This window comes from Lotus japonicus, chromosome 4 (assembly GCF_012489685.1).
Source record: "Lotus japonicus ecotype B-129 chromosome 4, LjGifu_v1.2".
In the NCBI taxonomy this organism is placed as follows: Eukaryota; Viridiplantae; Streptophyta; class Magnoliopsida; order Fabales; family Fabaceae; genus Lotus; species Lotus japonicus.
The window spans coordinates 82,893,914-82,909,778 of record NC_080044.1 but is presented as its reverse complement, the minus strand read 5'-3'; the positions used below and the strand labels follow the sequence as shown (position 1 = coordinate 82,909,778).

Sequence of the window (15,865 nt, the reverse complement as noted above, 5' to 3'; positions counted from 1 at the left end):
AAAATGAGAAATACAAAGCTCAACTTGGAGACCAAATTGGTGTTGATTTTTCCTAGTATGTTTTAATTGATAGGTCTCGCTTTAAGTTTCAATGGTGTTATTCTAAGAGTAAGACATGCTTAGTTAATATACGATATGGTGGTTCCTGAAAATTATAGCTTGAATTATATTGGTATATGGAAGTGCAAGTGCTGGTTTGGATAGAAGTCGTAGAACTTTAAGGCGAGGGGATGAAAATGTAAGTGTGACCAAATTAGTGCATGAATATGTCAATTTTTTCATGTCCACTTATCTATCAACTGGACTACACCTGACATCTATGCAATCATATCTAGCAGCTTATGTTGCATTATGGGAAGCTCCAAATGCTCACACCATTCTTTATTTTGTTCAGTTCATTAGTGTTAGCCTCCTATCCTTTGTTACTGGTTGAACCTGATTTCTCTTATTGGATCTTCTACTCTTTCTCAAAGAATGTTCTTACTGTTACTAGGAATCTTAGATAAACATATCACAAATGTCAATGAATGTGCAGCTGAACCTTTCTCTTCCTCCATTATCAATGACCTCCAAATTCCAATACAGAGAGCAAACAAGTATTGGCATTCACGCTCATAATCTTTCATACCCTTTTTCAATTATAAATTAGTATTGCCCCTCAGTGGATTAAACTCTCATGGACTCATTGTATGAACAAACAATGTTCCACCAATAATCCCCACAAGAACACATGTCATTCTTAAAGTGATAAAAACAGCTAAAATCTCTTACTAATACATCATAGTTTCCTTGCATGAGATTCAGATACAAGAAACAGGTTTAATCAACTAATAATCAACATCACATGAATCAATTAGGCTTGACATATGTATTGTCCTCTCTAAACTTGGCCATTTGACTTCGTATCATTTGCTCGACATGGGGTTGAACAAACATGTGGGTATTATCCAAGATATGTATAATGAACTTGTCAGATGCAGGCATTGAAGCATTCATGTTGATGATATACTGAGCCATAGGTATGTCACTGCACAAGGCAACATCGCTAATCAATTATGCAGGCAACAGAAGCTATATTGAACTGAAAGAGAACAAAAATAACAACAGTAAAACATGCTCACTCACTCTGACTGCTAGAAATTAGATGCCAATAACCAAAACTTATACCAAGAAGTTATGTAGCCAGAATGAACAAATTATCTAAAATTATAGTACAAGTTCCAAAATTGCAAACAAACTTGCAAGGATTTATTTTACTTTACTTTAATACTACATTTGATTAAGGGTATTCTAAAGCTTTAAAATTATTGTACAAGTTCTAAAAATTGCAAAATAGATGATTGAAAGCTTTTAAAAAACAAATAGTTTGTGCAATCAGCAAATTGCAGTCTTCAATTATACAACAGCAAGAAAAAAAGTAGTGTTACCAGGAAATAAACACTCCTTTAGTGGCATTGACCATGATGATGTATTATGAAAATATCCTGAAAATAATGTAAGCAAGACAAGTGAGTAGATAGAAACTGGTTAAAATCATGTAGAAATAACAAGAGAAAGTTTTACTAGGGTTTGTCCATGAGATGCAGAACGATTATCAATTACATTATTATACAGAACGCAGATTAAGCTTTATCAACCGGAAAAGCACCAACAAAGGATAAGATTGATACCTGTAACGAGGAATTGGTTTCGTCACGGCGGTGGGAGGGTGGCGGAATGGGTGGCGGTGGGAGAATTATTGAGGGAGGAAGAGTAGCAGAGTGGAACCGCGAGTATATTGCACGTGACCTACTTGCTAGTGTTCTAGAGTTTTTTTTCTACATTTTAAGATTAATTAACAGAGTTTTATTTCTGAACATATTCTTTTTATATTTACATTATAATCACTTGTTTATATTACTTCAAAGAAATATCACATAAAATCTGTTTTTACTTAATAACTTTTGAAATATATTTAATTCATAGAATCAACTAATAATGTAAGCACGCTTGGGATCTGGGTTTGAAGAGGTGATATGTGTGTCTGATGGTAGGAGTGCGGTTGATGTGCTTCAGTTGAGTATGTTGGGTTGGAATTGGGAGGGCGGGTTGCTTATGTCGCGAGAGAGATGAACAATGCAACGAACTTCTTGGCGAGACAAGCTTCTAGAGAAAATTCTTCTCAATGTGTTTGGCGGCTTCCTCCGTCGCATGTTATTATATTGCTTTACCTTGATGTCATAGACTAGTTTTTTCTTGTAAAAAAAAAAAAAAAAAAGGTATTGGTCTAGTGGTAACCAAGCTAGAGATGTAAGAATAAGAGTATAAGTTCAAATCTAGAGAAAAAACATTTGTTGAGAGATATATGTAACTGTTTCATGAACTGGTGACGACTTTCATTAAAAGAAAAAATATTGTATCGAAACTTATATGATCAAATGAGTTAGTTTGATTCTCTTTTTTCTAATAAAAAAATATAATTTAAATTTATGTATGTGTAAACATGTTATGTGAGTGTATTAGAAATATTGTAGAAAAATCATAAATTTTTTTTAAAAAAAAAAGTTAGCATAAAAGTCAGGTGTCATATGCCTTGAAATAGAGGAGTATGTACTAGGATTCGCGGAATACAGACAATTTCCTTAAGCAAGTGATTATGATTTTTTTTTGTTACAACGGAAAATAAGTGATTATGATTTATGAGAGTATGAAACTACTATTTCTTACGTGAGTAAAAATAACTAAATAAGGAGTATTCAATTGTGCTTCTTTATGTAAGTGACTCCACCTAGTGTAAAGACTTTGGTTAGAGTTGTTGACTTCTATATTTGTTCAATGAGAATTAATAGACAAAGAAGGACAAGAAAGAAAAGAATCTAACAAATTGTTGAATCAATTCATATCCATGATGCGATTAGGAATCATATTAATTCACACATGTATTGCACACTTAAAAGTCATTGAATATATGATGATTCTGAAAACTTAGCTAAGTTCCAAAAAATTACAATAAACCACGAGATATGAATGTAAATCTAAGGTTCAAGATCATGAAGATGTTGATAAGAAGATCTATGGATATCCTGATGAGGGTGGGAGATCCTCTAGTGGCATAGAATAATTTGGATCCTGGTTCAGTGTATTCATATCTGTGCAGCTATTCTCAACAGGTGCAACATAAGAAACAACTTGTGAATCATGACTAGATGTAGAAGAACCATATGGAACACCTTGTGTAATAATAGGCACTGATGAAGATCTCTTCAAAGATGTGTTTTGAAGATGTTGAGTAGGTAAGTAAATGTTTCTACCTCTGTTGTTGTCCACGGGGAATTGAGCAATGCCAGAAAAGTTACTTGATTGAGGCAAAATCACATTGTTATTATAACCAATGATTTGAGTATGAGAAGATTGAAAACCATTGATTGAATGAATTTGCATGAGTGTCTGCTGCTGAATTTGCTGATGCTGCAATGTGTTATTCATCTGCACATTATCATTGTTTGGGAAACCCATGACCTCAGATTGAAAGTTTGAGAGCATTTCAAGTGAAATATGGCCAGAAGCAACCAAAGCTTCAAATCCATTGTATCCACCATGTTTGAATTTGTTGGACATTCCATTCTGTTGATGTGCCTCTGCATTGGATCTCTTCAAAAAGTTTCTAAATTTCTGCCAAATCAATATTTCAACATTGTTAATGATAATCTCAATTACTGTTTAGAACCACAAAACTCAAGTGTTTAGTGACAACATGCTTGATTCCTAAATTTCATTTAAGCTTCTACATGCCTAAAAACAATGGTGAAGCCAAAACCAAAACCACATTGCTTCTGTAAACCGTAATTCTAGTACATTGTGGTTTTGAACCTTAAATCCAAAAATACGCTAAATCATTTCATATTGAATCATTCAAAATTTTGATTTTGAAAAAAAAAAGAAAATTACATATAGATAGATAGATAGATAGATAGATAGATAGATAGATAGATAGATAGATAGATAACTTTAAAATGCTTTATTGTAAAGTAAATTATGAGGAACACTAAACCAGAAATCCAAAAGAGTTTTGATTCACCATAAGAAAATCTATCTACAACATGTAACCAATATGTGTGCAACCATGGAAAATTCAATTTAAGGAATACATAAGCAAACCTGCAAATGGCTTGCAACGTTTTCTCTTGTCAAATCAGGAACATTCATCTCTTCAAGAATTTTCTTTGGCACAGCCTCTGGAAAAAAAAAACAACCAACAAAAGCCTTATCACACTCCCTGAGATGCCGGCGACGACAAATGAAGAAAAGAAAAAAAAAAAGACAAAGAAACATACTATGAAGCCCGAGTTGCGTGACAGCCCTCATGAAGTTTTCATGCAGTTCTGCAGTCCAAACTATACGACGCTTCTTCTGTGTGGGTGTGTAGCCATTAATCTCTGACTCATAAACCACAGCTTCTTTTGTTGAAGCGTTCTCTTTTGTGGCAGTATCAGCATCAACACCTTCATCAGTAACAGAAGAATCGGAACCCCTTCTCTTCCTATCATACTCTTCCAAGCTGGTAATATTTTCTTCCTTAAAGGCTTTCCTCATAACATGCTGCCAGATGGTCCTGAATTGCTCCTCTCTCAAAGGCTTGATAAAAAAATCACTAGCACCATTTGTAATAGCCCTCATGACAACACTTTTTGTAGATTCCTCAGGCATAGACATCACTGCACGAAGATCACAGCACGCTCATTACAATTTCACAATTGCATAGGAATTAAAGGAAATATTAAGTGATATTATTTTCCTAAAACAAGGATTTAGGTTCCGCTGAACTAGCCCTATTACGATATGAATGTTTCTGACTCGAATAAGATTGATTGTAGTAGAGGATAACCAAAAAATAGGAAAAGTTTAATTAGTTACTTACTAATGACAGGAACATCAATCTCGTTGGTAACTTGCTGAAGGAATTCAAAGCCATCCATGTCCGGCATACGAATACCACTTAGTATCAAATCAAAAGGAACATTTCTTTCCCTTAGGAGACTCAATGCAACTCTGGCTTCAGAGCATGGAGTCACTGGAGCATGAAAAATAATCACAAAAGAAGTATTACAACTCTTTATTTTCACATAGAGTTCGAATAACATATATATATATGTATGATGAATATAGAACTTAACTAACCATGATAATGGCATTGAGTGCACATCTCCTCAATAAGATTAAGAACATTGATGTCTTCATCAACAGCAAGAATTCTGAGACCAGCAGGGAATTGATTTCCATTGGCATAGGCTTCCATCTCCATGAACGTAGACAGATTCTAAGGTAAGAGAGGTGAAGAGTGAAAAAAAGAAAAACTTGAAACACGGTTTAGATATATAAATAAAGATTTCAAACCTAAATATCTGATCCTGTCTAGATATATAAATAAAGATTTTTTGTTATTAGGGAAACAACGCAACAAAATCTAGCATTTAATATCTAATTGAATACCATATCATATTTTATTGTCATCTAAAATAAGTGCTTCTTTTTTATGGATTTTATTTATGCCAATGTATCACGGTCATATTTATTATTTTTTTCAAGAAACATATTTCTAAAGTCAATCATTAATATAATTAATTTTTTTTCTTCTCAGGATATCTCACCGCCAGCCCGTCATGATACTTATCATCTCATAACTTGGAGATAATACAATGAATTAAAAATTAACTAATTAATTGAATTTTTTTTAAACAATTAATTAATTGAATAATTGAAATCAATATTAATTGCAGATTAAAATTTAGAATTATATCTATATATAAGTTATGTATTCAATAACAAATTGACAATAAGATAAGATTAAATATCCGATTCTGTCTAGAAATAAATTATAGTCATATAAAAAATGTTCTTTTTAAGAAATTTATTTATCAAAATGTATGAGGATGATATTTTTATTTTCTTTCTAAAAACCAAATTTATGTAGTCAATTATTATTTTATCTTTAAGGGATGTCACCACCTATTTGAGAAACAGTTGTCAAACCATATTTATGTAGTCAATTTTTATTTTATCTTTGAGAGATGTTGCCACCTATTTGAGAAACACTTGTCAAACCATATTTATGTGGTCAATTATTATTATCTTTAACGGATATCGCCCCCTATTCAAGAAACAGTTGTCAAACTATATTTATGTAGTCAATTATTATTTTATCTTTGACAGATGTCACCACCTGTTTGAGAAACAATTATCAAACCATACTTATGTAGTCAATTATTATTTTATCTTTGTCGGGTTCGCCACCTATTCGTGAAGCAATTTGCTTCCCAACAAGCAACAAATGTCAATATTATTACTATGTATTTTTTTTCAATTATTTAAAAGAGAGGAAATATGTACAATATGTCCCTAATTTTTAGAAATCACCTTAGTTTAGTCCCTAATTTTTTTAAGAATCACCATAATCTTGTTTGGGTCCCTTTCCACCAAGACCAAAAGCATGACAATAATAAACCATGGTAAATTATGGTGATTTCTAAAAGTTAGAATTTCAAACCAAAAACTAATGTTGGGACCCAAAACCATCTATTTCTATTTTTTTTTTTTGGTACTTCATTTTTGTGCTTCATCTATTTCCCTATATTATATGGACCAAAACCTTCTACTTCCTATATTATAAGGACTATAAACATATTTAAGCCTAATCAAAATTTAAAGAAAATACCCTTATCAAAATTAACTCGTGAATAATACCTGTGATACAAAAAAATAGCAGTACGTAAAAAGTAAGTGGGTTTTTTTCTTTCCAGGTTTTACTTCTTTCTTTTTATATCCTTTCTTTTTTTTCATACGATTTATTATTTTTTCAAACTCTTTTCATATTACAGCTAGTTTTTATCTAAACTAAATTTAACTTTGAACAGCTTTATTTTTAACTGCAAACGTCAACTCAGAATTCATCCGTGAATTTCAACACTTCTTTTCTAATATTTGAGAAAGATTATGACTAATTGGTTCAAACCGACAAAAAATGGCAAAATTGATTCAATTTCTTAATACCAGCACCAGATCAACAACACTGCTAATTACGGAATGAATGCTAATTTGCCACACAAACCAATGCAAGTCAAAGGGCAAAAGCTACATATTGTAGTTTCATGATACATGATTTTAGATTCGATATGAAGTGAATCCAAACACATTAACAGTTAGAACTTGTACACCGCTTAATACTTAGGAGGTGGCTGCTGGGTTGGTAGCAATCCAAATCGCTTCTTCAGAAGAACTCTCTGCCTTGAGTATTTGTCATCAGGTGAAAACCGGGCTGCAGTTCAGGAAAACCAAGAAAAATCACCAGTAACAACAGAAAATGGAGCATGAATTCTAAATCATATTCACATGTCTATGTTAGAGTTGACAAAACAAGGAAAGCATGTTCTTTCATCAGTAACAATTTCACCGGTGTCAAGAGAGTGCAAAAATTGATTCTTCATAATAAATATCTAAATAAGATATTTATTTCAACAAAGAAGAAATAAGATAAGAAGTACCCATTACCTCACAATTAAGAAAATCAACACATTTGAACTTGTTAATCTAATTTACCTCAAACCTTTGTCTCATTTGTAAGCAAATAAAGACAAAAAGAAGTGTAAACTAAGCTACCAAGTTCAACATCACATGATTTAAGTTATTAATTAATCAACCACAATAGAATCCCAAAAAGACCTATAGAAGCTTCCATAAGGATGGTAGATCAAATGAAGGGTTATCCAATAATTAGATATAGAAGGGGTCAGGGGGTTTAAGTATAAAAGTGAAAACCATAAAACAATCCATTCAGAATGATTCAGATTTAAATGATTTAACTTTAAACATGATTTACAAAATAGATTAATGCAGTGCAGTTTAATCCATTTAGCCAACTCTATCATTGATCATTCCGCCTAGTGGAAAAACCTTTGCTGTTGTTGTAAATCAACCTAAATGCTGATGTAATGTACATCAAACTTGTAATCATCTCCAAATCTAACAAGTTGAAAATAATGTAATGTAATGGAAGATGATAGACTGACGACAACAACAGCAACAATAAAACAGGTTATTAAGCTCGAATTTTACGCTGAAATTGACTCAGCCACTCGAGGCAAACTTGTGTTTAAATATGAAATGGAAGTGCAATCCAAGTACCAAAGTACTATAACGAGGAAAATACAACAAGAGAATAAACTCAAATCGATAATACGAATAATACTACAAAACACAATATATTTTAGGACCAAGATCGAGAACACAAGGAAAAACAAACAGGGGACCAAAAAACAGAACATTTTTTTTATCATTGACATGCATGTTAAAACAATTTGAAAGAGCGCACAAGGGATAAAAGTAATAAAACTGAAGCTTAAATTACCAGGATGAGCAGATTGCGTAGCATTTCCGAGCGGCGACTCTTTCTGCAAGGGGAAAAAGCAGCAAAAGTGTCACTCAACAACATTTAATTTAAAATTACCAGAACACCACTCAACTCAAATTTTCACTCATTACTGATCACCAGTTATGTAAGATACAATTTTAACACTCATAAGAATGAACAAAACAAAGAAGCATTAGTTAAAACTGAGCTAGAAGATACACCCTTTCAACTACCCAATCAGAAGGTTAATTGATTACCTTAGTGGTGTAAACTTTGTCACCATTGTCATTGATGTAAAACTGAAGATACATGGTTGCTAGTAGCTTATCACTGCCAAGTAAACAACAAAATTAATTATTCATTCCGATGAAAAACAATAAGCTAGCTGTGAGGAAAAAATACAGTGGCGAACCAGAAGCAAACCTGACTCTGAAAAAACACAGTGAAGAAGAACCCTAGCTACTTCGAAAACCTAATTTTAACAAATTAAATTGGGGAACGACCCGAACAATACTCGGAGTCGGACCAACTCAACCCGCCCGTTTCGCTCTATTGGTTAAACGGGCTGAACTAACGGGTTGGGCTTGTACTTGTAGTAAGTATATCACTTGAGATTAAATTATTTGAATTAGGTTGTCTTGTCATATCAAATTGATGCTCACTAAACACTCGTCGACATTCAGGACAATTAATCAATCAATAGCAACTAAATCAAGAACAAATTCACCATACATTAAAAATAATAGAATAGATTCGTCATTCACAACAGTGTAAAATAGGTCACAAGTTTCACTCAATTGTAACGTAAAAAAGTTTAGCAATACATCAAAAGAATGGAAGAAATTACAAGGGAAAACAGTAAAAAAATTGGTGAAATAATTCATCTAAATGAGCTGAAGCCTGGGGACATATGGAATTATGGATTGAGAAGAAGAAAAATTAATAATTTATATTTCTAATGTATAAAAAAAAATTATATTTGAATGCACAGTACTTCTATTATTTATTTTTTGTTAAGAAAATGATGTCCTACATCATAGCATGAATTTACACAACATTTCACCCAATATGCAGTGTAATTATTTATGCACAAGGCATGAGCTTCATTAGGAATGAGTGTCACTTATGCACTTTTCACGTAATTAAAGGTTTGTGCATCGTAAAATTTTAAAATCATGAGTGCCGCTATTTGATACGAGACTTCAATGCACGAGCAAGCACGAGAAGTCTTGTTTATAAAATTTTGTTTAAATTTAATAAAATAGAAATTCAATTAGTTGAAAACATAAATCCCTAAAAATCTGCAATTTTATTTTTGCCTCTCTGTATCTTTCTCCAATGGCTACTCCGATTCAATTCTCCTCCGGAATCACAACGACCTCAGCGAAGTTGTCGGCAGCAAGAGTGAGGACGTAGTGGGCAACAAGGATGCTTCCGTCGGCGAGATGGAAAACTGAAAAATTGGCGATGTAGTTCACTGCGAGTTCAAACTCCACTGCAATCCTTATCTCTTTTCCCCTCTCTTCTTCTTTGTTCGTTTCTGCAATTTTACTTCTTTTTACCATTACTCTGACTGCAATTACTGGTTTCTCCCCATATGTTATTAATGCCATCATCTCAAAAATTTGCAAGCTAGCACGTCGTTGGAGAAGATCTGGGCTTGCAAGTTGCAATTGAGATCAAACCATGGAAAACATACATAAACAATGATGTCCATAAGCTGAAGAAGACAAACAAAAAAAATTAAGAAACCATGGAAGAAAAGTGGATGTGAGGGACTGGAGTAAATCTCTACCTACTGAATCTTACAAGTCCCACATCGTGAAGGCCCTATCAAAGAGACTGAATTTGAAGTCACCAGGTTAAAGCACATGACAAGCACGTGAGTCGTGCATATTCGACGAGAGAGGCTTCGTGCCCTTTAGCATTTTCCTAAAATCATAATTTAAAAAAAAATGAGAAACTACTTTTTATCTACTTTTTATATTCACCAAATAAAAACCTTAAACTTTTTATGGGTCTTTTGAAAAACTAAATGAAGCATGCTATTCAGCACGAAAGGGAAATGGTTTGAGGGGAGTGTGATATTGATATGAATCCAATATGTGACATGTCATGCATGATATTTGGCCACGAAATGTGACTATGATATGAATCCAATATGTGACATGTCATGTACGATATTTGGACACGAAATGTGACATCGTAACCAAATCTAATGATGGTGTGTGTGTTTTTGTTTGACATTCAGTTGTTCACACAGAAAACCACGATAACTAAACTAGAATGGCTGTCATTACCCGCCACGCCGAACCACAAAAATATCTTGTTTTCCATTTCCGATGACGTGGTGGAATTCACTTGCAGATATTTTCTCTCGAAATAAATATCCAACACATGCTCTCTACGTCTTTGACTCCTTTCTTCTTCCAATCCACCTTTAAATTTCCCTTCAAATTACCATACTGCCATCCCTCTTTCTATTGCCATTTTTAGATGTTTCATCCTTATTTGTGTATTATTCTATTTTAGATACATAATAAATAAAAGTGATCAGTTTTTAACCCTAAAAACTTGGGTTCAGAAAAAGTACTTTTATAGGTATTTTGGAGGCAATCTTGTTCGAACTAAAAACATTCATATTATGGTGTGATTAACTCTTCTAGCGGTCCACAAGACTAAAACCAAAGACATCACTTAGAAAAATATTAAGCATGTGTCATTTGTACCAACTACCTATTGGTTTTATTTTTATTTTCTTCTTGAACTCAAACAATCTTTGGTGCTCATTGTGGTACCTTAAGGCAAATTAATATGTGGTACCTAAAATAATATAAATTAATAGAAGAAAAATAATTTGAACTTAGAGGAAGAGGATGGAAAAAGATTTGCAAGGTTCAACATGGGTGAAACATGAAAGAAGAAAATCGTGATAAGAAAAGAACTCAAATGATCTCCCAAAGTTCCAAGTTAAATTTAAAACCTTAGTTTTCAAATCGTGTATTGTTACATTAATTTTTCACAACATAATTATTAATTAAAAATTCATTTATTTTCAATAAATAATAAATGCAACATATTAGTTTTTCTCTCACTATCAACTCTCTTAAAAATCCATTTCAAAAAAAAAAAACTCTCTTAAAAAGAAATTATGGATATAAATAAATAAAGGAAGTAAACTAGATATTTTGTTCGAATAAAGAACGCAAGATATTTGTAACACCTATCAGGTTCGTTGGCAATTTATGGTTGTAAGAAGGATATTTACGTCACAAAACTCCAACATCCTTATAATTGCCAGAGAACAGAAGTAGCTTGTGCAGAAGAGAGAGGCAGAGATTGTTGGTCGGCAAGTCTTGAAGTTGCAGGAAGCTATGGCGATGGCAAAGGAGAATAAGAACAAAAACAAGGAAGATGAAGATGAGCTTCACAATCACAACAGCTCAGGGAAGAGGCTCAAATGCATGAGGAAGATGAAGAAGAATGAAGAACAAGACCAAGTTGTTGATGATGATGATGGTGTTGTTGTTGTTGCAGGGGAAGCTGAGGAAAGTGAGCTTCCACTTCAACCAGGACTCTTCTTCTACCCAACAACACCAACCTCTTTTGTTGTGGCTGATGCTCTTGAACCTGATTTTCCCATCATCTATGTCAACAAGGTCTTTGAAACCTCCACTGGGTATCGTGCTGATGAAGCTCTTGGTCGGAACTGGTGAGAAATGATATATTTTTCTTCTTCTCTCCCTTGTTTGAGTGAGTTCACGGGAAAATGAAATCTGGGGTTTCTATTTTTTGTGGAATTAAGGTTGGAATTTGGATAAAGTTTTCTGCTTTGCATGATTTGAGTTTTGATCTGTGTTGAAACCGACATAATCCTCAAACTTGATCCCTTGTTTTAAACGGTGAAATTCAATGAATTGATTCCATTCATTCAGATCTATGCCAAGTTGGAGCATTTTGCCAACCACATTTTCACTCAATTCTGTACAATTTTGATGACCCTAACATTCATTTTATGGGAAAATAAATGTTATTTTGTTCTCCTTTGATATTGTCATGAACCTCCACTTTCTCAATTTTTATGATCTTACCAAATTAAGTTTCTTTATGGAAAATGTGATCTGCTTAGTACTTCCAATTAGTGCTTGTTACAGTGTCTATGATTTCTGGTTAGTATATAATGTTTTTTTAGGTTTGATTTAAAAAAAAAAAAAAATTGACCATGAGAGTTTTATGATTTGGGGTTCATAATCTGTTTATGATTGTGATTAACTGCCTCTGAGTAAGATTTTGATCGGAGGACAACTCTGGTTAAAGTTGTGACTTTCAGTGTGTCAATGATAGGGAATCTAGACATTGAGAATCCCTTTTGGTTTTACTTGATCCTAGTCGTGCATGTTCAAAATCCATCTACAATCGAATCTAAAGTCAAAATTAACTCCGGGCAGAAGCTTTGCTTTTGCGTGTTAGCTTCTGCGTGCCAGCATTGATTTTGATAAAAGAAAATTTGATACAAAGCATGCTATCAGTTCCTAGTGTTTCTTTTGGGGAATCCTTTATCCAATTCCTTTAATTACCATAGGTTTCTTTAGATATACTGATTTGAGTTATTTTCTTATAGTTGCTTTGAAATTTCTTTTGTTTCAGTCGGTTCTTACAGTACCGGGATCCTCGAGCTCAGAGGCGGCACCCTTTGGTGGATCCTGTTGTTGTGGCTGAGATTAGAAGATGTCTTGAGGAAGGTATTGAGTTCCAAGGTGAACTTCTGAATTTCAGGAAGGATGGTACTCCTTTAGTGAACAGGCTGAGACTTGCACCAATTCATGATGATGATGGAACTGTGACACATGTAATAGGCATCCAAATATTTTCCGAGGCGAATATAGATCTGAACTGCGTCTCATATCCGGTTTTCAGAGAGACTTGCAATCAAGATTTGGACATGGCTGGTAAATATTGTTCTCAGAGTGGACAATCAGTGTACAGCCAACACCAAGATATGTGTGGCATTCTTCAGCTTTCTGATGAAGTCCTGGCTCACAATATTTTGTCGCGCTTGACACCGAGGGACGTTGCATCAATTGGTTCTGTTTGCAGGCGGATCCGGCAGCTAACAAAGAATGAGCATGTTAGGAAGATGGTATGTCAAAATGCTTGGGGCAAAGAAGTTACAGGTACATTGGAGCTGATGACCAAGAAGCTAGGATGGGGTCGTCTGACTCGAGAACTCACTACCCTTGAGGCTGTTTCTTGGAGAAAATTCACAGTTGGAGGCGCGGTGGAGCCTTCCCGCTGCAATTTCAGTGCTTGCGCAGCGGGAAACCGACTTGTTTTGTTTGGCGGTGAAGGAGTGGATATGCAGCCAATGGCCGACACTTTTGTTCTTAATCTTGATTCTAAAAATCCAGAATGGCGGAGGGTCAGCGTTAAATCATCCCCGCCGGGGAGATGGGGCCACACACTCTCGTGCTTGAACGGTTCTTGGTTGGTGGTTTTCGGTGGATGTGGTAGGAAAGGATTGCTGAATGATGTGTTTGTGCTTGATTTGGATGCTCAGCAGCCGACATGGACGGAAGTCTGCGGCGGAGCACCCCCGCTCCCAAGATCCTGGCACAGCTCTTGCACAATTGAAGGCTCCAAATTGGTCGTCTCTGGCGGCTGCACCGATTCCGGGGTGCTTCTCAGCGACACATATTTACTCGACCTCGCAAAAGATAATCCAATATGGAGAGAAATTCCGACCTCGTGGTCTCCTCCATCGCGGTTGGGGCACTCTCTCTCGGTCTACGGGAGGACCAAGATTCTCATGTTTGGTGGACTTGCAAAGAGTGGACACTTGAGATTGAGATCAGGTGAGGCTTACACAATTGATTTGGAAGATGAGAAACCGCAATGGAGGCAACTAGATTGCAATGAATTCAGCGGATTGGCGAGTCAAAATCCTGATGTTCCTCCTCCTAGATTGGATCATGTTGCTGTGAGCATGCCTTGTGGGAGGATCATCATATTTGGAGGGTCCATTGCTGGTCTTCACTCACCATCTCAGCTGTTTCTGTTGGACCCTTCTGAAGAGAAACCATCATGGAGGATCCTCAATGTTCCAGGGCAACCTCCTAAGTTTGCTTGGGGTCATAGCACTTGTGTGGTTGGAGGGACTAGGGTGTTGGTGTTGGGGGGACATACCGGAGAGGAATGGGTGCTCAATGAGTTGCATGAGTTGTGCTTAGCGAGCGACCTGTGAAGGCAGTGAACACACTATCCAAAGCACCATTACGCTTTGTAACATCTCTTCAGAAGTGATTATGTGGCTTCTTATGAGTTCATACCAAACACCTTACTCTCAAGAAGACAATATTTTGTTTTGTTTACACGATGAGGGTTTATTTTTTTCTTTTTCAACAACAAAAAAGAGGTTTTATTTGGGTTTGGTTCTTTCTGCCTTTAGCAGTTTGGTTTTGTTTACTGAACTATTTTCTATGACTGTTATGTGATGTTGTGTATTACCACCAGGGTTATTGAATGATCTATGGCACCTTTGTACATCAAAGAGTTCTTGGTTGCTATATGGTCCTCTCCTCCTCCTTTTACAATTTACTTCTATAATAATTATTTCTTTTATTAATATTATTTTGAAATAAACTCTGATACGAAAATCTAACTTGAACTTGCACAAAGTGCAATAATGTTAAACTCAGCTAACCACAAAAAAAACAAAGGAGAAACATAAGGTAGGAACTAGGAAGAGACAGAATGCATGTCATGTTTGAAATTCACATTAGCTCTCAAAATCACGTTATAATATGAAGTTTCTTCGCTAATGTGTTTTGGAGTGTGCCTGACACATCCAAAATGACATTTGAGAATTAAAACTACAATTGGAAAGTTAAGAAATATTTAAACTTGAGTACAAATAGTAGAAGGTTGTTAATGTCTAGAAATCTGGCCGTGGTATTTAGTGATGTTTAGTAAACTGATGTCTTGCTGCTAGTTTCAACTGTCATATTTTCCAATAATGTTATGTAATTTTATTGTTAGAACCTATATGACCAAGTGATTTCAGACCCTCTTTTATGGCAAATTTTGAGATATTTAGTTGATGACGAACTCTTTTACTTAAGCTTTTAGCATAGTTGATATAACAGAATTTTAGCACAAGTAGGTGGAAATGTGCATTTCTCAATTTTTTGGATTGTTGAGGACATCATTTCTTTTGCAGATCTTTGTCATATTATTACATATTTGTGTTGTTAATTTTTTGACGAGGCACTTTTTACTTTTTAAACATTCTTATAATTTATCTACGTCATAAATTTGGTCCTTTTCAATTACAGATGCAACAATTCATCATCATCACTAATGTAATTTGAGCAAAACGATCTTAAACTACAAGGACTTACTAGAAAAAGATAATATTAAAAATACAATATTAGAAATTAATAAGACTATAAAGGCTAGCTTGTTTAATAATTTATCCATTTCTAG

The 15,865-nt window shown here is 34.5% G+C and overlaps 4 protein-coding genes across 5 annotated transcripts; 1 reads left to right on the top strand and 3 right to left on the bottom strand.

Moving 5' to 3' along the window:
* Positions 1-615: 615 nt before the first annotated feature.
* On the bottom strand, positions 616-1,831 carry LOC130712118 (general transcription and DNA repair factor IIH subunit TFB5). The gene is made up of 3 exons (XM_057561958.1): positions 1,671-1,831; positions 1,428-1,484; positions 616-1,027 (listed from the first exon to the last, which is right to left on the bottom strand). Exons 2-3 carry the CDS (start codon positions 1,460-1,462, stop codon positions 850-852), a joined length of 213 nt encoding a protein of 70 aa, XP_057417941.1. The 5' UTR covers positions 1,463-1,484; positions 1,671-1,831; the 3' UTR covers positions 616-849.
* A 1,220-nt stretch (positions 1,832-3,051) lies between these two features.
* LOC130713468 (two-component response regulator ARR14-like) lies at positions 3,052-5,281 on the bottom strand. Its single transcript, XM_057563233.1, has 5 exons — positions 5,158-5,281; positions 4,898-5,050; positions 4,314-4,694; positions 4,138-4,214; positions 3,052-3,651 (listed from the first exon to the last, which is right to left on the bottom strand). Exons 1-5 carry the CDS (start codon positions 5,279-5,281, stop codon positions 3,052-3,054), a joined length of 1,335 nt encoding a protein of 444 aa, XP_057419216.1.
* A 1,717-nt stretch (positions 5,282-6,998) lies between these two features.
* On the bottom strand, positions 6,999-8,937 carry LOC130715840 (H/ACA ribonucleoprotein complex subunit 3-like protein). 2 transcript variants are annotated; one of them, XM_057565971.1, is made up of 4 exons: positions 8,807-8,937; positions 8,641-8,713; positions 8,381-8,423; positions 6,999-7,291 (listed from the first exon to the last, which is right to left on the bottom strand). In XM_057565971.1, the coding sequence occupies exons 2-4, from the start codon at positions 8,692-8,694 to the stop codon at positions 7,194-7,196; spliced, it is 195 nt and encodes a 64-aa protein (XP_057421954.1). In that variant the 5' UTR covers positions 8,695-8,713; positions 8,807-8,937; the 3' UTR covers positions 6,999-7,193. The 2 variants fall into 2 exon arrangements, with proteins under 2 accessions (XP_057421954.1, XP_057421955.1); XM_057565972.1 differs by having other exon boundaries at positions 8,796-8,829.
* Positions 8,938-11,675: 2,738 nt separating this feature from the next.
* LOC130713562 (adagio protein 3) lies at positions 11,676-14,946 on the top strand. The gene is made up of 2 exons (XM_057563334.1): positions 11,676-12,095; positions 13,031-14,946. Exons 1-2 carry the CDS (start codon positions 11,758-11,760, stop codon positions 14,622-14,624), a joined length of 1,932 nt encoding a protein of 643 aa, XP_057419317.1. The 5' UTR covers positions 11,676-11,757; the 3' UTR covers positions 14,625-14,946.
* The last annotated feature ends 919 nt before the right edge of the window (positions 14,947-15,865 follow it).